At 37.9% G+C, this 22,291-nt stretch overlaps 1 protein-coding gene across 2 annotated transcripts in view; it reads left to right on the top strand.

Annotated features, from left to right (window-relative positions):
• Positions 1–14,960, top strand: part of ADAMTS3 (ADAM metallopeptidase with thrombospondin type 1 motif 3) — a 306,795-nt gene extending 291,835 nt beyond the window's left edge. For both annotated transcript variants that reach the window (XM_060092563.1, XM_060092568.1), the window contains exons 18-22: positions 1,170–1,335; positions 3,942–4,074; positions 7,913–8,120; positions 9,810–9,927; positions 13,942–14,960. In XM_060092563.1, the coding sequence (XP_059948546.1) occupies positions 1,170–1,335; positions 3,942–4,074; positions 7,913–8,120; positions 9,810–9,927; positions 13,942–14,501 (1,185 nt within the window). In that variant the 3' untranslated portion in view covers positions 14,502–14,960. The remainder of the gene's footprint in view (positions 1–1,169; positions 1,336–3,941; positions 4,075–7,912; positions 8,121–9,809; positions 9,928–13,941) is intronic.
• The last annotated feature ends 7,331 nt before the right edge of the window (positions 14,961–22,291 follow it).

Here is a 22,291-nt window from a genome sequence, read left to right as displayed (position 1 = left end):
AACTATTTTTTTAAAAAAGAGTACTTTGCTAATGAACTAAAAATCAAATAAAAAACAGAATATGTTTGCAAAGTTTCTTATAAAAAGGATTAATATTCCTGTTGCATAGATTATTTAGGAAAAGAAGGTATGTATAGCAATAAAAAAAAAGAGGACCTGACATGAACATGAAACACATAGTGGGCAAAATACAAGTGACCAATAAACTCAGGAAAATTAAACTTTACTATTTATCAAATAAATAACAATTAAAACAACAATCCTTTGCCCATTCGGTTAACAAAGAGGAAAATGATATAATATGCAGTGCTGAATGGGGGCATTGTCATATACTTTCATTATGAAAGTAATAATTGTTCTAACTATTCTGAAGAGCTACTCACTAGTCTATTATGAGAGCTATAAAAAAGTGTTTGTACCCTTTAGCACACTAAAGAGAATCAGAAATCATCACAAAACTGGGGATAAAATATAAATATTCATTTATATGATTAAATAACGCACACTAGGATTAAACACTATGCTGACATTTAAAAGTATGTCTTCAAAGAATATTTACTGTCTTGAGAAATGTGTGTGACACATTAAGTGAAATAAGCAAGACCAGAAAAGTATGTATGTGTACACACACACACACACACACACACACACACACACAGAGATAATATGCAAATATCTTGAGGCTATATCCCAAAATAATAAAAGTGACTTTAGTTTTCTCTGGTTTACTGGAATTATGGATGATTTTTATTTTCTTTATATTTTTCCATGATGTCTATATTTTCTGGATGGAACATTATTATCTTTATTATCATAACAAAACAGTCTTTCAAACAATTTTTAAGTACACTCAGGAGATATATAACTTGAGGAAATTTGTGGTGAATTTTATTGTAAGGTTATTATTTTTATAATACAAATTTTTTTTCTTACCCTTCAGTGGATTTTTTTTTACTTTTTAATGTCAAGATATTTTATATATTTGCTTTTTTTTTTTCCTTAAACAGGGCATACCTGTACTTTAGTGATAGAAAAACATTCTATTTTTAGAAACTACTTGAAAGTCTTCCCATTTTAATAAGATACACATTCTGAACTATTTGTAATTTTTTCATTCAAATTTAAAACTCTCTCAGGTGATTTACATATCTATTTCATGTGTATGTTAGATTATACCTCAAGAGAATGATACGCGCTCTAGCCTGACATATAAGTACATCATCCATGAGGACTCTGCACCTACAATCAACAACAACAATGTCATCCAGGAAGAATTAGATACTTTTGAGTGGGCATTGAAGAGCTGGTCTCAGTGTTCCAAACCCTGTGGTGGAGGTAACAACTGAACACATTTATTATATTAAAATGTAATTCATATAAAAGCCAATCTTCTTCCTTCTGCCTTAAGGATTGTCTCTAATTGAGGCCACAATCTGAGAAACACCAACTATAACCAAAACTGAATAATACAAAGCATTTTGACTGAAATCTTAGGACCTACAAAGGATAGGAATCCATTCATAACAGTGGTAGACCTTCTACCAAGGGGATTTTACCCTTGCCTTTCCTCCTTGTCTCATATCCATGTAGTGTTACCCTTAGTCACTTTACTCTTTCCAGACTCTCCCAAATTCAGTGTCCTCTGGTTCTTGCCTTTCTTCTTTTCCACTTTTACTTTCCATACCTATGCATTTCTTTTCAGTGTTAATAATGAAAGAGCTCTTAGTTGCACTATGTACCAGATACCATTTTACATATTAATGATGAATGCTCACAATGGCTCTATGAGGTCAGTACTATTATTACCTCTATCGTACTGATAGGGAAACTGAAGCACAGGGAAGATCAGTAATTTGCCTGGGGCCATGAGATACAAACCCAGGGAGGTAGTCTGGCTTCATACATGTTTGTACTGCATTCTGCTGCCTCTCTGCTCTCTCTAGAGTAGATCCATTAAGCTGTTCTCAGAGTTTCTCAATCTCTGCCATCATCCATTCCTCTAGTTGAGAACAACAAATGCTCCAGAATAGAACTGGCCTAGACAGAATTCTCTCACAAGGATACTGACTAATTGAGCACAAGAAATTATTTTGTTGTTTGTATAGGGAATGCCTGGGTAAATATTTCATAATTTTAAATTCAAAGATGTTTTTTTTTCTCCAGAGGGGGCATAAAATGTTTTTAGATAATTATTTTAAATGACACTTTATTCATCACAAGATGCTTATTTAATTTGGATCCTCCCTTCTATTGTATTGTCAACATCTACTTGGTCACAAGACTTATCAGAAACACTTTTTTGATATCTACCAGATCTATTCCTCCCTCACCAGGTTTCCTTCACAACTTTGGAAGGGAAGGTTATTGCAAAGGTCTCTTAACTAGCCAACTAAATTTGATTTTCTTCTCTTCATTTATTTCCAGGGTAATCTTTCTTGAATGGATGAATGAATGAATGAATGAATGAATTTGAATAGAATTATATTATTTCCCTGATTCAGATCCTTCAGTCTCCTAATGTGTTACCCTAAAGACACAACATAATTCTTTTTTTTACGGGGGTATAGTTGTTTTACACTGTTGTGTTAGTTTCTACTGTACAGCGAAGTGAAGTAGAATTCCCTGTGCTATACAGCAGGTTCTCCTTAGTTATCTGTTTTATACATGTTAGTGTATATATGTCAATCCCAATCTCCCAGTTCATCCCACCCCTCCTTTCCCCCCTTGGTGTCCGTATGTTTGTTCTCTACGTTTGTGTCTCTCTTTCTGCCTTGCAAACCGGTTCATCTGTACCATTTTCTAGATTCCACATATATGCGTTAATATATGATATTTGACACAACATAATTTATGTAATATTCTTGCCCAAAGTGAAAACCTGAATGAATCTAATCATTAGTTGACAAATAAACCCAAATTGTGGGACATTTTACAAAATAGCTGGCTTATACATTTCAAAAATATTAAAAGACAAAAAGAGGCTCAGAAATTATTCCTAACTAATTCTGTGAAAACTAAATGCAGTGCATGATCATTGATTGGAAAAACATTGCTATAAAGAATATTCTAGGGACAATTGATAAATTTTGAATATCGTCTTTATACTAGATAATAGTATTATATTTGTGTTAAATATTCTGATTTTAAGATTATATTGTGGTTATGAAAGAGAATGTGCTTGTTATGAGCTGAGGTATTTAGAAGTGAAGAATCAGGATGTCAGCAACTTACTCTCAAATGGTTCAGCAACATTTTATATATAAATGTATATATAGTATGTGTCTTATATATTATAATTAATGTATATATAAATATATATCAAATATGGTGACACGGTAACACAAAGTTAATCTAGATGCAAGGCATGTAACATGTTCATTGTGCTTTCCTTACACCTTTTTTGTAGATTTGAAATTTTTCAAAATTAAAAAATATATACACATATATTTTTTTAAACGTCTAAGTCAGTGCTTGTGGAGACCTTCAATAACTCCCTGGATAAAGTCCAAACATTTGTCTGGCATTCAAGGCTTTTAAGAACAGATCCTTTCCCATCTCCCACCCACTTCACATATGGTACTTCAGCCATTCAAAGAGACCTACAATTTTCTATATGTCTTTTCTGTAGAAGCCTATGTTACTGGGTATTGTCGCCATAGTTTTCATATCTGACTCTCACAGGAGACTGTTTATCAGGGTCTAGTTTATTAACAAGCATGCAGTTGCTATTTAATACTTTGTAATATTTATTAAAGATAAAGGATTTTTGTTTATTTAATTTTTATTTAACTATTTAATTTGCTTCTGAAACTTCAGCACCTAGAACAGTGCCTGACTTATGACTCAATAAATATTTGATAAATGAATGAATGAGTGAATGATCCAATGTATGATGGAATGAATAAGTGATTAAATCCAAAGAAATCTATTTCCCTTACCAGGTTTCCAGTACACTAAATATGGATGCCGTAGGAAAAGTGATAATAAAATGGTTCATCGTAGCTTCTGTGAGGCCAACAAAAAACCAAAACCTATTAGAAGAATGTGCAATATTCAAGAGTGTACACATCCACTGTAAGTGTTTATTTTAACTATCATATACTGAGGACAAAAAAAAAGGATTTAAATGTCTTTAGCTCTTTTTAGTTTTAACTTAACTTTTAGTCAAAGCTAATGCATATACCTGGTTACAATGATCAGATCATTTCACAGGAATTATATAAAGCTGTAGTCCTGTGGGGTTTTTTCCCATATCTCTGCATCTCAAAAATAACTGCTTTTATTTATTATTCTCTTTTTTTATTGAAATATAGTTGAGTTACAATATTGTGTTAGTTTCAGGTGTACAGCAAAGTGATTCAGTTATGTATTTTTTCTTAGATTATCTTACGTTATAGGTTATTACAAGATATTGAATATATCAGTAGGTCCCTGTGCTATACAGTAAATCTTTGTTGCTTTTCTATTTTATGTATAGTAGTTTGTATCTGTTAATCCCATACTCTTAATTTATCCCTCCTCCCCTCCCTTTCCTCTTTGGTAACCATAAGTTTGAGTTTGTTTTCTATGTCTGTGAGTCTCTTTCTGTTTTATATATAGATTCATTTGTGTGTGTGCGTGTGCGTGTCTGTGTGTGTGTGTGTGTGTGTGTGTGTATCAGTACTGATATTGATATTCAGAGTTCATATTATTCTAACAACATGTGTCTCTCTTGACAGTTGATTCACTTAGCATGCTCTGCTTATGTTTCTTTTCTTACTAAACTTTGTTTCTCCTAGAGTTAGTGAATGTCTTGATTTTTATGTATCATTTTCTACTACTTTTCACTAGTTCATCCCCAAACTCTTCTCCTCTAAATGCTACGCACTCAAGTATCCTGTCCTTGTGTCTTCTTAGAGACATGTCCCAGAGAGTTCTCTGTGTTCTAGCTCCTGCCTGAGCTCGTACACAGCTTCCTTCCTGGGGCTTCTTTTTACCATCCTCCAAGGGATTCCTACTGCATGTCTCTTGTATTGGACCTCCTGTTTTCTGCATTCTTTTTATCTTTTAGAGTATTCATTCATTCTGGTAGGGCATATCTTTCAGTCATTTCATGAAAAAACTATATACAAAGGAAAAATTTTATATAAGAATTAAGCTTCTATACACCTAAGAAAAGTATATAAGAGGTTAAAGTATAAGGGTATATAAGAAGTCTTTCTTCTACTCTTACTCTTGACCATTTGGATACACACGTATGTATACCATTCCAACCTATAAGATATTTTTCTCAGAATTTATAAACTTGCTCCATTATTTTCTAGACTCCAGTTATGCTCTTGAAAAGTCATTTGCTATTCTAATTCTCAATTATTTCTATATGACCTCTTTTTTTTCTTTCTTTCAAAGTTTGTAGGATCATTTTGTTCCTAGTGTCTTGAAATTTCATAGTGATAAACTGTCTTCATGCTCATTTTTTCTCATCTCTTGTGCTGTATACTTGTAGACTTTTTAAAACACAAAACTAATATCTTTTACCTCTGGGAAATTTTCTTGTATTTTTTCTTTGAAAAGTTTCCCCTATGATTTTCAGTATTCTTTCTGGGAAATTTGTAGTTAGGGTTTCTAGACAGATCTAACTCTTTTCTTTTCTTTTCTCTCCTGGTATTTACTGTTCTTCCTGCTGAATTTTTCCATTTTTGCTATTATGTCATTAACATCCAAGAGAGTTTTAACATCCAAGCGCTGTTTTGTTTATCAAATGTTCTGTTTTCCAGACATTTGATTCTTATTTCAAAGATGTAATATATTCATTTATCTTTCTTAGGCTCGTAAAGATTATTTGCTTTTTTGTGCATTACTTCTTCTATTTCTTTTTTCCCTTCATTCAGCATTTGCGTTAGAGACTTTCTATGTCTGGTGAACATTGGCTGTTCACATGTGTATAGAATGCAGCATTAAACTGCTGTATGATACATAGAAATGTTATGGAGACAGTAGATCCTGAGAGTTCTCACCACAAGGAGAATTTTTTTTTCTTTTCTTTCTTTGCATCTATATGAGATGATGGATTTAACTAAACCTGTTGTGGTAGTCATCTCACAATATATGTAAATCAAACCATCATGCTGAACACTTTATGAGTATATGCCATTTTATGTATTTTTTTATTGTCATTCTGGGAATTTCAGGAGGGAATAAAGGTAACAAAAAGTATCTATGACTATGAAGTATATACTTCTCATGTTAACACCTATCTTTAAATGAGAGTCACAGTGAAAGCCTTCAAAATTGAGTAATTTCTTAGTTGCCACAATTCATTCTACTGCCAGTTGAAAACCTATAGCAGTCTTAAACTCTGAATAGCAAAGACTGCCAAGGTTTTAACCTGTTTATATTTTGGTGCTCCATACATACAAAAAAGAAAAAAAATTGCACAGGGAAAGTAACTTTGGAAAGGATAAATAGTATGCCTCCATTACATACTAACAGATTGATTACCTAGTTGGAATCAATGGTGGCAACCCTTTGGGACATATGCAATGATAAACTGTCTGTAATATTGTATCCATAGCTAATTTGGAGAGGGCTGGGGCACTGACATTGAATTTGGACATAGAATTTGGGATATCTTTTTGAAAATAAATTCCTTGGAAATATTTCTATGAGGTACATTCATGGAAGCAGTTTCTGCTCAGGCCCAGATGCGTACAACCTTTACCTTGTCATCAGGTCCAATAAGGGCCTATATGAAGAACTGAATTTTCCAAACATGATGGATATGTCAGGTAGCCTTCACAGCAACAACCATAGAGATGGAACTGTAATCTCATTTAGAATATTCAAACATGAGTAAACTCATGAGGTAATGAAAAAGCAGCAGCAACCAAATCACCTTGTCATAGCAGGCATCAGATGGAGCCTTTTTTTATTTCCTTTCAAATATTTAACACCGTGAGGCAATATGGCTGAGAATTAGTTGGTTTTATTTATTTTAATGAGTTGGTTTTTATAATTTTATAATTATTTATTATAATGAGTTGGTTTCTATTTTATTTTATTTTTATTGAAGTATAGTTGATTTACAATGTTGTGTTAGTTTCAGGTAGACAGCAAAGTGATTCAGTTATACATACATACATATGCATATATATATATATATATATATATATATATATATATATATATATATATGTTCTTTTTCAGATTCTTTTCCCTTATAGGTTATTACAAAATATTGAGTAGAGTTCCCTATGCTATATAGTGGGGATCTTGTTGATTATCTCTTTTATATATAGCAGTTTGTATCTGCTAATCCCAAACTCTTAATTTATCACTCCTCCACCCCCTTTCCCCTTTGGTAACCATAAGTTTGTTTTCTATGTGTGTGAATCTATTTCTGTTTTGTAAATAAGTTCATTTTTAGCATATTTTTAGATTCCACATGTAAGTGATATCATGAGACTTGTCTTTCTCTGACTTCCTTCACTTAGTATGATAATCTCTAGGTCCATTCGTGCTGCTGTAAATGGCATTATTTCATTTTTTATGGCTGAGTAATATCCCATTGGATATATGTGCCACATCTTCTTTATGAGTTGGTGCTATTTTGGGAAACTACCATCATGCCTGAACCTAAGGGGACAACTTTAAGATGAGTTTCAGAAACCCTCTGTGGATGATCCTTTTGGAAAAGAGAAGGTTGTTTCAGAGTCACTGGGAGACAGAATACTAGGGCATAACAAATAGATGTGCCCCACCTATTACTGTTAGAAAGTTTTAAGACTTTTTGTTTGATGCGCCCGTCTTTCTGAACCTGCCCCGCGGGGTGGGGGCACATCATTCAGAGGGCAGAAAGAGCTAGGCTTGCGGTGCAGGGAGGGGCACACCACGCAGCCCGGTCGCCAAGTTCAGTCTTAACCCCCATCCTCAGCTGGGCGGCAGAAGAGTGGGAGCACTGCACCAAAACCTGCGGCAGTTCCGGCTATCAGCTCCGTGCCGTGCGCTGCCTCCAGCCGTCCCACGATGGCACCAACCGCTCGGTGCACAGCAAGTACTGCGTGGGTGGCCGTCCAGAGAGCCGCCGGCCTTGTAACAGAGTGCCCTGCCCGGCCCAGTGGAAAACGGGGCCCTGGAATGAGGTGGGTGTGCGAATTCTGTGTGCGTTGGCGGGGGGCGCGGCGGGGGAGGGGTAGGCACGTGAAGTGTATTTTAATTTGGCTTCCGTATCAGGTAGGCTTTGTGTGAATTGCGAAACTGTCACATATTTTGGAAGCATTACGCATCTGTAGGTATTAGGAAAAACTCACAGGTTAAAACAGTGTTTGCATGAAAGATTAGTTGATGGGGGCAAACCACGTTTGGATGTCTTGTGACACAGAGGCCTCTGAAAAGTGACTGATCTTCTGTCCGATATTTTTTCTGGACTGCACCGTTCCTCCTGGATACATTCCAAACCCCTGACCTTGAATGCAGGGCCCTGCCCCATTTGACACCACACGAACGCTTCTTTTTTTTCTTTTTGTTGAAGTATAGTTGATGTAACGTTCCCTTAGAGTCAGGTGTACAACTTAACGATTGGATATTTGTATACATTGCAAAATGATAACCACAATAAATCCCATGATAACTCTTCTTTGTTCATCTTCCTTTATTCTAACTCTCTGTCCCAGTCTGAGTAAACTGTTTCAAAGACCATGCTGGTCTGAGCCTCCTCACTTTTGGCTGGCTTGCCCGCCCTTCCCCCTCCTCCTATGTGACCATCTGCCCCTCATCCACCAAGGCTCAGCTCCATGGTCCAAGATACCGCCTTCCAGGGCTGCCCTTCCCGGCAGTCCTTCCTCTGCATTCCAAAGGCAAAGAGGCCTTCCAGTGGCTTGCTGGTCACAGCAGTGTATTGTAACTCCTGTCTTTGAGCCTGTGCTTGCCACTAGTCCATGCATTTCTCAAAAAACCAGGTGCTTTGCTTCGCCAGCGCCCAGTCGGTGCCTGTCCAAATGACGTCTGCTTGGTGACTGGCTGAATCAGTGTCTCATTGCCCGTATTTACCACAGTTCTTTGATATATCTAAAAACTCCAAATGAAGAATCAGGGGGTGATAGTAGAGTGGGTTGAAGGAAAGGGCAGCAAAAAGTAGACAGAGGACAAAGGAGGAAGTGGAGAGCAGGCCCAGGAGGGAAGGAACAGGCACATGAAAGTGACCTGCACAGGACCTTAAGGATAACTCATGTCTCGTTCCCCTCAGAGTCCTGGAACAAGCATCCCTCCTCTACAGCTCCTACCTAGATCAATAACATGGCTGCTTCTGGGCTTAGTTTTAGAGCAGTTAGCCCATTCCTTAAAGAAATGAAGTTGTGGGAATAGAGTAATAGTAGTTCCAAAGAGGTTTAATTAACCAACATAGCATGTCAGTAAATTCACCATTTGTAAGGAAGGTGAGAGAATGGGAAGCTCAGTCCGTGAGGGCTCTCTGAAAACAGGCTCCACTACTGCTTTCAGGAACTACAGAAGGTGTTACATTATAACAATGATTTGTTTGGCATCAAATACTTTCTACATGCCAAGCATAACTGTTTTATATACATTGTCTCCTTTGCCTTCATTTAGTCGTACAGCAATTCTATGAAGCTTTCAGAGAAAGAACAATGCTCCCAGGGTATAAAGCTAGGATTCTCTGTCTCCCAAGTCACTGTAACACTGGGCCGTAGAGAAAGAACTCCAGAGCTGTGTATGCGTGTGTGCATGTGTGTGTCTAAGTGTGCACATGGCGAAAGGAAGAAAGACAGTCCTGGTGGAATAAACGTCTGTAATCACAGCCTCTGTTTCTGTAGTGTTCGGTAACCTGCGGCGAAGGGACAGAGGTGAGGCAGGTCCTCTGCAGGGCGGGTGACCACTGCGATGGTGAAAAGCCTGAGTCTGTCCGAGCCTGTCAGCTGCCTCCCTGTAATGGTAGGTGTAACACTGATTGATTTCACCGTTCTGATCATGGTTTTTGAGCCTCAAAAAGCAGAACTTCCTTTCTGGGCAAGCTCTGGAATTTCCATTTGCTTACTGCAAAATGACTAAAGGAAAACACCCTTGAAATATTAGCTTAATAGAGTTCTTTAAGATGGGTGTCTGCAGCAATGTCCCCTCCATTTAGTTATCATAACCGCTGCGGCCTCTGTGGTTCCCAGTAGGCAGTAATGCTGGGGTGAGGGCCGTGTCATGTATATGTAGCTTCTGTCAATTTGTGTTTCTCGAAGGAGCTACTTGTTTTCTCTCTTTGATTTTCTTTATGACTTCACATCATTGTCAAAGGCATAATAATGCAGAAGGTTTGGCATTACTTTACTAAAATCATTCAATTTAGGCATGTGGATGATAAATGTCATTCACAAAGCCACTTCCAATACCTGCCTATCCATTTCCATAGGCTTGAACAGCGTGCTTTCAAAATAGATACCTTGTGCATATACTAAAATTTGCCTAACTTACTCTTGCCATATTGCAAAAGCAGAGTCTCTTTTCTTTAATGTACAGATCTTCCTCAATTTACAATGGAGTTACATCCTGATAAACTCATCCTAAGTTGAAAATACTGTCAGTCAAAAATGCATTTAAAACACCTGACCTACTGAACACCATAGCCTAGTGTTAAACATGCTCCAAACACTTACATTTGCCTACAGTTGGGCAAAATCATCTAACACAAGGCCTATTTGATAATAAAGTGTTGAATACTTCATATAATTTATTGAATACTATACTGAAGGTAAAAAACAGAATGGTTGTCTGGGTACAGAATGGTTATAAGTGTGTCAGTCATTCGCCCTCGTGGTCGCCTGGCTGACTGGGAGCTGCAGCTGCTGCCCTGCCCAGCATCACAAAAGAGTATCATTCTATGTATCCCTAGCTCAGAAAAGATCCAAATTCAAAGTACTACTGAATGCATATGGCTTTCACACCATCATAAAGTCCAAAAATCATAAGTAGAACCGTCATAAGTCAGGGGACATCTGTATAATTTCAATTTGCTATTGTAAAACAAATAGCATATATTGGATGGTTTCAGTTTCTATCACTGTCGCCTTCTTCCTCCTTTTCTGTCTCTCTCTGCATCTGTCTGTGGCCTTAGTGTCTCTCTTTTTTTTTTTTTTTTGCGGTACGCGGGCCTCTCACTGTTGTGGCCTCTCCCGTTGCGGAGCACAGGCTCCGGACACGCAGGCTCAGCGGCTATGGCTCACGGGCCCAGCCGCTCCGCGGCATGTGGGATCTTCCCGGACCGGGGCACGAACCCGTGTCCCCTGCATCGGCAGGCGGACTCCCAACCACTGCGCCACCAGGGAAGTTCTGTGTCTCATTTTGTATCTCCATTTTTCTCTCCTCTCCTTTCCTCTGTGGGTTTCGCTCTCAGTCTCTGACTTGCTGTCACTTGCTGTCTGTATGTTGCTCACTTTCTGTGTATATCACTCGTGCTTTTCTCTCTCTCCCCCTCCTAGTCTCCCTACCTCTACCTCTTTTCTCTCTTTCTCCTGCTCTCTCCATTTCCTCTTCTCTCTCTCCTCACCTCTTCCTGACTCTCTGCTTTTTCTCTATTTCCCTCTTTTTCTCTCTAACACTCCTCCTTCCCCCCTTTCTGGCACATGTGTCTGTCAGTGTCTCTCTTTCTCCTCCACTTTTCTCTGTCCTTCCTCACCCTCCCTGCCCACCTCCCTGTCTCTACCACTCTGCATCTGTCTCTGCATCTCCCTGTGTCTCTTGCCTTCCCTGCCTTCTCTCTTTCCCAGCCCCCGTGTCCCTTCCCCTCTGATTCTCTGTGCCTGTCTCTCTCTCCCTCTCTCTCTTCCTATCCTCCCACTGCCTGTCTACTCTTCCAAAGAAACCTTATAAAATATTTCTTTGTACATTTTCCTTTGAAATGTGGGATGGCATGAACAAGTATGACCATGAGGGGGTGACAAAGGACTTACATATTTAATCATTTTTCTCTGGAAAGTATATTTGAAGCTTCAAATCACAAGTAAAAGCCAAAAGAACAAATTTACCTAGTTAAAAGCAATAATGTTTCCTGTCACCATAGTATTTTACTCTTACATAGGCATTACTGTCAGGAGGTTAAACACTTTTCGAGTAAGCTTTATTGATCTTAACATGGTAGAAGTATATATTTCTGCAAATATGCCCAACTGTCAGCAAGAATTTGCTTGATACTTTTCCTTAAGCCAAAAGAAAATGTTATAGGCATAGAAAGCTATAGACATAGAAAAAATAATTCAGATAGGAAAAGGGATTGATACTTGAGGTGAAACCCATTAATGTGATTCTCAGGCATTTACAACCTATTTAGATTATTATCTTAGCTAATATGAAATATTCAAACACATCATACTGTATCACAGATGTGTAAATGTGAGGGAAATACAAGTCATTCCACAACTTAGGAAGTGGGCATGGCATTATAACGCTAACAAAGGTGGTAAGTTTAGCCTGTTTTGGCCCTGACAACTGACCCTCTTTTTTTCCCCTCAAACTTTAGAAAAGGGATTTAATTTCTTTGGCAAGTTATATAGCAGGTTCCTTACCTAGCAATGTAGAATCACCCAATATTACATTGTAATTTTAAGTGATTATATTACATAAATGCCACAATTTACAATTCTTTGCATTTATTAATTGAATATGGGATCAGTATTCTGTGTTGGACTGTGTGCATGGGCTCTCTGCATAGGATATGCTCTGGAATGGCTGAAAAGAAATACGAACTAACATTTTCATGAGCTCAATGTTTGGATTTTTTGAAATCTAATTCTTATAACCTATGATTAATAAAATTAAAAAATAATAGAAATAGTCTGTACACACATACCTACCAAGTGTTTTGTGAGTGTTACTTTAGTACTCTTTAAAGTACTATCAATTCAATGAAATTAAAGAACCATGAATTATTCATAAGAAAGTTGGCACCCTTTACCCAGATTTGTGCTTTCAAATAACAAATAACCTGAGAACATTCAATGGTAAACATGAAACTGTTGCCTTCACTCTGGAGAATGGTCTCCAAATCAAAATAGTATCTTGATTTTTCTTTTGGTAATATAGTTTTAAGATTTAATATGTTCCAACAGGTCTTTAGTATTTATTTTGATTTTAAATTTAAATTTAATATAGAGGCTACTCTATTATAAAGAAAGAACTATCATAAAATTTAAAAAACCAGTGCCCTCTATATCTTAAAAATATGGTAAAACTAATTCTATTTTCTCATTCTAAAATCAGCTATGTATTTCTACTAGGAAGAAAAAATTACCCTTGATCTGAAGACTCTTGATGGAGATGTGAAAGTGCTGGTCAATTCAAGTGCTTTGCACATAAAGAATACTTATTTTAGTAAATTCATCATAATATTCATATTTTTAACGTGAAGTCTAATGTGGACAACTCCCATAAATGTTAGATTTTACTTAAAATTTTTTATAGTCACATACGATTTAAATTTCTTCCCTCCTTTTATTCATTTTTAGTTATATTTATTTTTATATTTAAAATGAAATATAGCTGAAATACAGTATTATGTTAGTTTCAGATGTACTACCTAGTGATTTTGCATACATTATGAAATGATCACCACAGTAATTCTGTCCCCATAGAAAGTTATTAACATGTGACTGGCCATATTCCTTAGGCTGTATGTCACATTCCTATGGCTTATTTATTTTATAACTGGAGGTTTGTACCTCTTAATCCCCTTCACCTGTTTTGCCCCTCCCTCAGCAATCACCCATTTGTTCTCTGTATCTGTGATTCTGTTTTTTGTTTTGTTTGTTTTGTTTTTTAGATTCCACATATAAGTGAAATCCTACAATATTTATCTTTCTCTGTCTGACTTATTTCACTTAGCTTAATGCCCTCTAGCTCCATCCATGTTGTCCTCCTTTTATGTTTGGATGTATGTTTCATTTTGGTGTCTTTTAATCTTTGCAGATGAGCCATGTTTGGGAGATAAATCCATATTCTGTCAAATGGAGGTGCTGGCGCGATACTGCTCCATACCAGGTTATAACAAGTTATGTTGTGAGTCATGTAGCAAGCGCAGCAGCACCCTGCCACCACCATACCTTCCAGAAGCTGCTGAAACTCATGATGATGCTATCTTTAACTCCAGTGACCTCCCCGAATCTCTAATGATGCCTACATCTTTGGTTCCTTACTATTCAGAGACTCCTGCTGAGAAGAAGAAATCTTTGAGCAGGATCTCTTCTGTAGGAGGTCCAAATGCACATGCTGCTTTCAGGCCAAACAGTAAATCCAGTGGTGCTAACCTACCCCAGAGGAGAGCTCAGCCAGCAGAAAATAAGACTCTGAGACTGGCCTCCCCACCCACCAAGAGTGGCCACCTCAGTTCATCTCCACAAATGGCTGCTGCCCCCTTCCTTGCAGCCAGTGATTCCTTAGGTGCTTCTTCTCAGGCAAGAACCTCAAAGAAAGATGAAAAGATTATTGACAAGAGACGTCCGCTAAGATCATCCACGTTGGAAAGATAAAAAAGTGAAGCCAAAAGGCTAGACATCAATGGAAAATCTGGACAAGCTCGCTCTCCCCGTGGTGCATACAGCTTGTTTAAAGTGGAAATCTCCATAAATCATCAACTCATTTTATCTGTACATGGAAGAACAAAAAGTGCTGGTTCACTTTCTAGTTGCTTTCATCCTCCTTTTGTTCTGCATTGACTCATTTACCAGAATTCATTGGAAGAAAGCACCAAAGATTATTAACCGAAGGAAAGTAAGTTGCTAAGCGTGTTGGTCATTTTCTAAAGCAGAAAAGGGACTGGAATCAATTGTGCATATCAGCTGATTTTTTTTGTTGTTTTAAAAAAGTTACAGTAAAAATAAAAGAGGTGCCAATGGTTTACATTTTAACAAAAGGTTTTGAAAATGGAGCAAAGAATTCTTAGACTTGTATTCCTATTTATCTATATTAGAAATATTGTATGAGCAAATTTGCAGCTGTTGTGTAAATACTGTATATTGCAGAAATCAGTATTATTTTAAGAGATGTGTTCTCAAATGATTGTTTACTATATTACATTTCTGGATATTCTAGGTGCCTGTTATTGAGTATTGCCTTATTTGACGTTCTATGAGTTGATTTTCAAAGCAGAATATTACAAAGAAGTTAGAAACACCGCTACTGACAATACAAAGTGTTTTGTTGTGTGGTTTTGTTTGATCAACAGTGTGACACCTAAATTACAGAAAAAGGAAAAAAACAGATAAGCTACAGATATAGAGATTTCAACTTACCTATTACCTTCCATACTTTAAATAAAAAAGAATAAGTTTGGTGTCTTAGTATACTCGTAGTCACAGGGAACAGAGACCAGTAAATGAGCCTGTGCAGGACAAAATGGAAACCCTTTTACCAGGGCCTCAATAGACACCATTGAATTGTCCTGCTTTCCTGTGTTGTTTTTAATTGTCCCATTGTTGACATATACAAACAGGTATACTCAATGTACTGTAATTATTAACAAAGGAAAAATGTACTGAGATCATTTGTTTGTATGTCAGTAGCTGAGAAAAGCATCGTTGAACTAGAAATAACAATCAAATATAGCAGGGCTTTAGGGCTCTGAAAGCAGCTTCAAGAAAGCATTTGTCAATGGTTGCAATATTTATTTTCCTCATGGTTCATATCCACATGTTCACAACCACCATGCATCTGACTGCAATAATGTGCTAGTAATTTATGTCAGTGATCACCTTACTCACAGTGAAGCCAGAAATGCTCTCTCCAGGGAGTAGATGTAAAGTACTTGTATATAGAATTCAAAACTGAAGATATTTATTAAAAGTTGATTTTTTTTCTTGATAGTATTTTTATGTACTAAATATTTACGCTAATATCAATGACATATTTTGGTAAACTAGAGAGACATAATTAGAGATGCATGCTTTGTTCTGTACATAGAGGAGAAATTTAAGCAAACTACAGCAGTCAAATCAAAGAGCGAAAATTGAACAAAATTGATGTTATGCAAATTTTGCATTTTTAGAGTAGTTGATGCAGAGTTGGTAACTTTTTCCCCTTCGATGAAACATAAAATAGTATGGGCTCAGATAGCTAGCTGTTTAATGAAGTAGGGAATTAGAAACACCAAAAAAGAAGTATGTGAAGGAGATAAATACTTCATGAATTACACTTAAAAGAAAAAAGAAAGATAAGTGTCGACAGCATAATGATTTGGAGGTCAGTTCCTGGACTGTCTAAAAATACATTATGCAAACTAAAATATAGATATGTTAACTTCTCAAGGCACAGAATGTGCAAGAACGTTTGCATTTTAACCATGGTAAAAATAACAGCTTCACCTATTGACTCTATACCTCTAAAGAATCGCTGCTACTTGGTGCAAGACGTTTGAAAGTCAAATGAATTAGGTGAATTCCAGATTGTAAAACAATCCCTGAACCTCAAATAGAAGTCATTTTTCCCCCTAAAAATTTCCCGAGCATGAAATTCTCCTCTAGTTTGCTTGCGCCTGCATGCATCTGGTCCACGGGGGAACACAGAGAAAGCTGGTCACACACATACACCTCCCATAAAGATGTATATATTCATTACACTTCTGATCTTTGAGCTTCCTTTTCTACTAAGCTAAAAATTCCTTTTTATCAAAGTGTACACTACTGATGCTGTTTGTTGTATTGGGAGCACGTAGCAATAAAAATGTTAACAAAATATAGACCTGGCTCAATCGAGATTTTATCATTAGATTCATTGCTGAGTAATGGAAACATGTTGTTTCCTCCTACAAAGTGAAATAGTATCACGTTCATTTGCTACTTGGACTTTCGCTAAAGAGGCTCAAACAAAGTGACCATGTCTCCTCTTCTCACATCAGGTTGTATCATAATGTTTTTTAAATAACATTTAATAAAAAGAAAATAAGAGGTTATGGGAGTGGCTTTTTGCCTAAGTCCATCCCACAGAACTTGAAGAGACAGAAAGTGGCAATAATGCTAGGGGTATGAGAAGGAAAAGGGGCACTTCTGTTTTTAAAATGTGTCATCCCAGGGTGGTTTTTAGAAAAGCAACCCTCAGCTTTGAACCCTGAGGATTGGTGGGAGCACATCACCCCAGGACTCAGGAGTGTGGGAAGAACAGGACATCCCAGAAGAGGGCGTGTCTTTCTGTAACAGGGAGACACTGTCTTGCCACAGTTCCCAGTCTAAACTGCAAAGGCAGACTGATTCAGGTTTGAACTCCACCTACCACTTCATACCTGAATGATCTTGGGTTATCTCACTAGATTTCAGTTTCCTCATCTGTAAAATAGGAGGCAGAACTGTCAAACATCATTGTGTGACTGCTGTGAGAAATGAGATAAGCTGTTAGGGCAGGGCTTCACACATAGTTATTCATTAAAATATTAAGTATCTATTGAGATTATCAATATGAGATTGAGATTATTCCATTGAGATTATCATATGGTTTTTATCATCCAGTTTGTTAATATGGTGTATCACATTGATTGATTTGTGTATATTGAAGAATCCTTGCATTTTGGGGATAAACCCCACTTGATCATGGTGTATGACCCTTTTAATGTGCTGTTGGATTCTGTTTGCTAGTATTTTGTTGAGGATTTTTGCATCTATGTCCATCTGTGTTATTGGCCTGTAGTTTCCATTTTTTGTGACATCTTTGTCTGGTTTTGGTATCAGGGTGATGGTGGCCTCGTAGAATCATTTTGGGAGTGTTCCTCCCTCTGCTATATTTTGGAAGATTTTGAGATGGATAGGTGTTTGTTCTCTCTAAATGTTTGATAGAATTCACCTGTGAAGCCAACTGGTCCTGGGCTTTTGTTTGTTGGAAGATTTTTAATCACAGTTTCAATTTCAATGCTTGTGATTGGTCTGTTCATATTTTCTATTTCTTCCTGGTTCAGTCTGGGAAGATTGTGGCTTTCCAAGAATTTGTCCATTTCTTCCAGGTTGTCCATTTTATTGGCATATCTTTGCTTGTAGTAATCTCTCATGATCCTTTGTATTTCTGCAGTGTCAGATTTCACTTCTCCTTTTTCATTGTTAATTCTGTTGATTTGAGTCTTCTGCCTTTTTTTCTTGATGACTCTGGCTAATGGTTTTTCAGTTTTGTTTATCTTCTCAAAGAAACAGCTTTTAGTTTTATTGATCTTTGCTATTGTTTCCTTCATTTCTTTTTCATTTATTTCTGATCTGATCTTTATGATTTCTTTCCTTCTGCTAAGTTTAGGGTTTTTGGGTTCTTCTTTCTCTAATTGCTTTAGGTGTAAAGTTAGGTTGCTTATTTGAGATTTTTCTTGTTTCCTGAGGTAGGATTGTAATGCTATAAACTTCCCTCTTAGTACTGCTTTTCCTGATCCCATAGGTTTTGGATCGTTGTGTTTTCATTCTGATTTGTTTCTAGGTATTTTTTGATATCCTCTTTGATTTCTTCAGTGATCTCTTGGTTATTTAGTAGTGTATTGTTTAGCCTCCATGTGTTTGTATTTTTTACAGTCTTTGACTGTAATTTCCATTGTGGTCAGAAAAGATACTTGATATGATTTCAGTTGTCTTAAATTTACCAAGGCTTGATTTGTGACCCAAGATATGATCTATCCTGGAGAATGTTCCATGAGCACTTGAGAAAACTGTGTATTCTGTTGTTTTTTGATGGAATGTCCTATAAATATCAATTAAGTGCAACTTGTCTAATGTGTCATTTAAAGCTTATGTTTCCTTATTTATTTTCATTTTGGATGATCTGTCCATTGGTGAAAGTGGGGTGCTAAAGTCCCTTACCATTATTGTGTTACTCTCGATTTCCCTTTTTATGGCTGTTAGCGTTTGCCTTACGTATTGAGATGCTCTTATGTTGGCTGCATAAATATTTACAATTGTTATATCTTCTTCTTGGATTGCTCCCTTGATCATTATGTAGTGTCCTTCTTTGTCTCTTGTAGTGGTCTTTATTTTAAAGTCTATTTTGTCTGATATGAGAATTGCTATGCCAGCTTTCTTTTGGTTTCCATTTGCATGGAATGTCTTTTTCCAACCCCTCACTTTCAGTCTGTATGTGTCCCTAGGTCTGAAGTGGGTCTCTTGTAGACAGCATATATACAGGTCTTGCTTTTGTATCCATTCAGCCAGTCTATGTCTTTTGGTTGGAGCATTTAAGCCATTTACATTTAAGGTAATTATCGATATGTATGTTCCTATTACCATTTTCTTAATTGTTTTGGATTTGTTATTGTAGGTCTTTTCCTTCTCTTGTGTTTCCTGCCTAGAGAATTTCCTTTAGCATTTGTTGTAAAGCTGGTTTGGTGGTGCTCAATTCTCTTAGCTTTTGCTTTTCTGTATAGGTTTTAATTTCCCCATTGAATCTGAATGAGATCCTTGCTGTGTAGAGTAATCTTGGTTGTAGATTTTTCCCTTTCATCACTTTAAACATGTCCTTCTGGCTTTTAGAGTTTCTGCTGAAAGATCAGCTCTTAACTTTATTGGGATCCCCTTGTATATTATTTGTGGCTTTTCCCTTGCTGCTTTTAATATTTTTTCTTTGTATTTAATCTTTGAAAGTTTGATTAATATGTGTCTTGGCATGTCTCTCATTGGCTTTATCCTGTATGAGATTCTCTGCGCTTCCTGGACCTGACTATTTCCTTTCCCATGTTAGGGAAGTTTTCAACTATATCCTCTTCAAATATTTTCTCAGTCCCTTTCTTTTTCTCTTCTTTTTCTGGGACCCCTATAATTCGAATGTTGGTGCATTTAATATTGTCCCACAGGTCTCTGAGACTGTCCTAAATTCTTTTAATTCTTTTTTCTTTATTCCGCTCTACAGTAGTTATTTACACCATTTTATCTTCCACGTCACGTACGCATTCTTCTGCCTCAGTTATTCTGCTATTGATTCCTTCTAGAGAATTTTTAATTTCATTTATTGTGTTGTTCATGCCTGTTTGTTTGCTCTTTATTTCTTCTAGTTCCTTGTTAAACGTTTCTTGTATTTTCTCCATTCTATTTCCAAAATTTTGGATCATCTTTACTATCATTATTCTGAATTCTTTTTCAGGTAGACTGCCTATTTCCTCTTCATTTGTTAGGTCTGGTGGGTTTTTACTTTGCTCCTTCATCTGCTGTGTTCCTTTATCTTCTCATTTTTCTTAACTTACTGTGTTTGGGGTCTCCTTTCACAGGCTGCAGGTTCGTATTTCCCGTTGTTTTTGGTGTCTGCCCTCAGTGACTAAGGTTGGTTCAGTGGGTTGTGTAGGCTTCCTAGTGGAGGGGACTAGTGCCTGTGTTCTGGTGGATGAGGGTGGATCTTTTCTTTCTGGTGGGCAGGTCCACATCTGGTGGTGTGTTTTGGGGTGTCTTTGACCTTATTATGATTTTAGGCAGCGTCTCTGTTAATGGGTGTGGTTGTGTTCCTGTCTTGCTAGTTTTTTTGCATAGGGTGTCCAGCACTGTAGCTTCCTGGTCGTTGAGTGGAGCTGGGTCTTGGTGTTGATATGGAGATCTCTGGGAGACTTTTGCCATTTGATATTCCGTGGAGCTGGGAGGTCTCTGGTGAACCAGTGTCTTGAACCTGGCTCTCCTTCCTCAGAGGCATAGCCCTGAGGCCTGGCTGGAGCACCAAGAGCCTGTAGTCCACATGGCTCAGAATAAAAGGGGGGGGGGGAGGGAGGGAGAGAGAGAGGGAGGGAGGGAGGGAGGAAGGAAGGAAGAAAGAAAAGAGATAAAATAAAAGTTATTAAAATAAAAAATAATTATTAAAAAAAATTTAATTTAAAAAAATAAAGAAAGAAAGATGGAAGAGAGCAACCAAACCAAAAAACAAATCCACCAATGGTAACAAGTGCTGAAAACTATACTAAAAAAAAACAAAAACAAGCAGACAGACAGAACCCTAGGACAAATGGTGAAAGCAAAGTATACAGACGAAATCACACACAGAAGCATACAAATACTCACAAAAAGAGAAAAAGGGAAATATATATGTATATATTTATATTATATATATATAATATATTTATATATTATATATATTATATATATATTAATATATTATATTAATTATATATAATATATATTCTAATATATATATATATCATTGCTCCCAAAGGACACCTCCTCAATTTGCGATGATTTGTTGTCTATTCAGGTATTCTACAGATGCAGGGTACATCAAGTTGATTGTGGAGCTTTAATCCGCTGCTTCTGAGCCTGCTGGGAGAGATTTCCCTTTCTCTTCTTTGTTTGCACAGCTCCCAGGATTCAGCTTCGGATTTGGCCCCGCCCCTGCGTGTAGGTCGCCTGAGGGCATCTGTTCTTCGCTCAGACAGGATGGGGTTAAAGGAGCAGCTGATTCACTGGCTCTGGCTCACTCAGGCCGGGGGGAAGGAGGGGTACGGATGCCGGGAGAGCCTGCGGCGGCAGAGGCCAGCATGACGTTGCAACAGCCTGAGGCCTACCGTGTGTTCTCTCGGGTAAGTTGTCCCTGGATCACGGGACCCTGACAGTGGCGGGCTGCACAGGCTCCCCGGGAGGGGAGGTGTGGAGAGTGACCTGTGCTCGCATACAGGACTTTTGGCGGCGGCAGCAGCGGCCTTAGCGTCTCATGCCCGTCTCTGGGGTCCGCACTGATAGCCGCGGCTCGCGCCGGTCTCTGGAGCTCCTTTAAGCAGCGCTGTTAATCTCCTCTCCTCGCGCACCAGGAAACAAAGAGGCAAGAAAAAGTCTCTTGCCTCTTGGCAGCTGTAGACCTTTTCCCGGACTCCCTCCCGGCTAGCCGTGGCGCACTAACCCCTTCAGGCTGTGTTCACGCCGCCAACCCCAGTCCTCTCCCTGTGCTCCGACGAAAGCCCGAGCCTCAGCTCCCAGCCCCGCCTGCCCCGGCGTGTGAGCAGACGAGCCTCTCAGGCTGGTGAGTGCTGGTCGGCACCGATCCTCTGTGCGGGAATCTCTCCGCTTTGCCCTCGGCACCCCTGTGGCTGTGCTCTCCTCCGTGGCTCTGAAGTTTCCCCCTCCGCCACCCACAGTCTCTGCCTGAGAAGGGGCTTCTAGCGTGTGGAAACCTTTCCTCCTTCACAGCTCCCTCCCACTGGTGCAGGTCCCATCCCTATTCTTTTCTCTGCTTTTTCTTTTTTCTTTTGCCCTACCCAGGTACGTGGGGAGTTTCTTGCCTTTTGGGAGGTCTGAGGTCTTCTGGCAGCGTTCAGTAGGTGTTCTGTAGGAGCTGTTCCACATGTAGATGTATTTCTGATGTATCTGTTAGGGAGGAGGGTGATCTCCGCGTCTCACTC

Source organism: Mesoplodon densirostris, chromosome 1 (genome assembly GCF_025265405.1).
Source record: "Mesoplodon densirostris isolate mMesDen1 chromosome 1, mMesDen1 primary haplotype, whole genome shotgun sequence".
Taxonomy (NCBI): Eukaryota; Metazoa; Chordata; class Mammalia; order Artiodactyla; family Ziphiidae; genus Mesoplodon; species Mesoplodon densirostris.
Note: the sequence above shows the minus strand (reverse complement) of the source record. Positions and strands in the feature narration are given on the sequence as shown.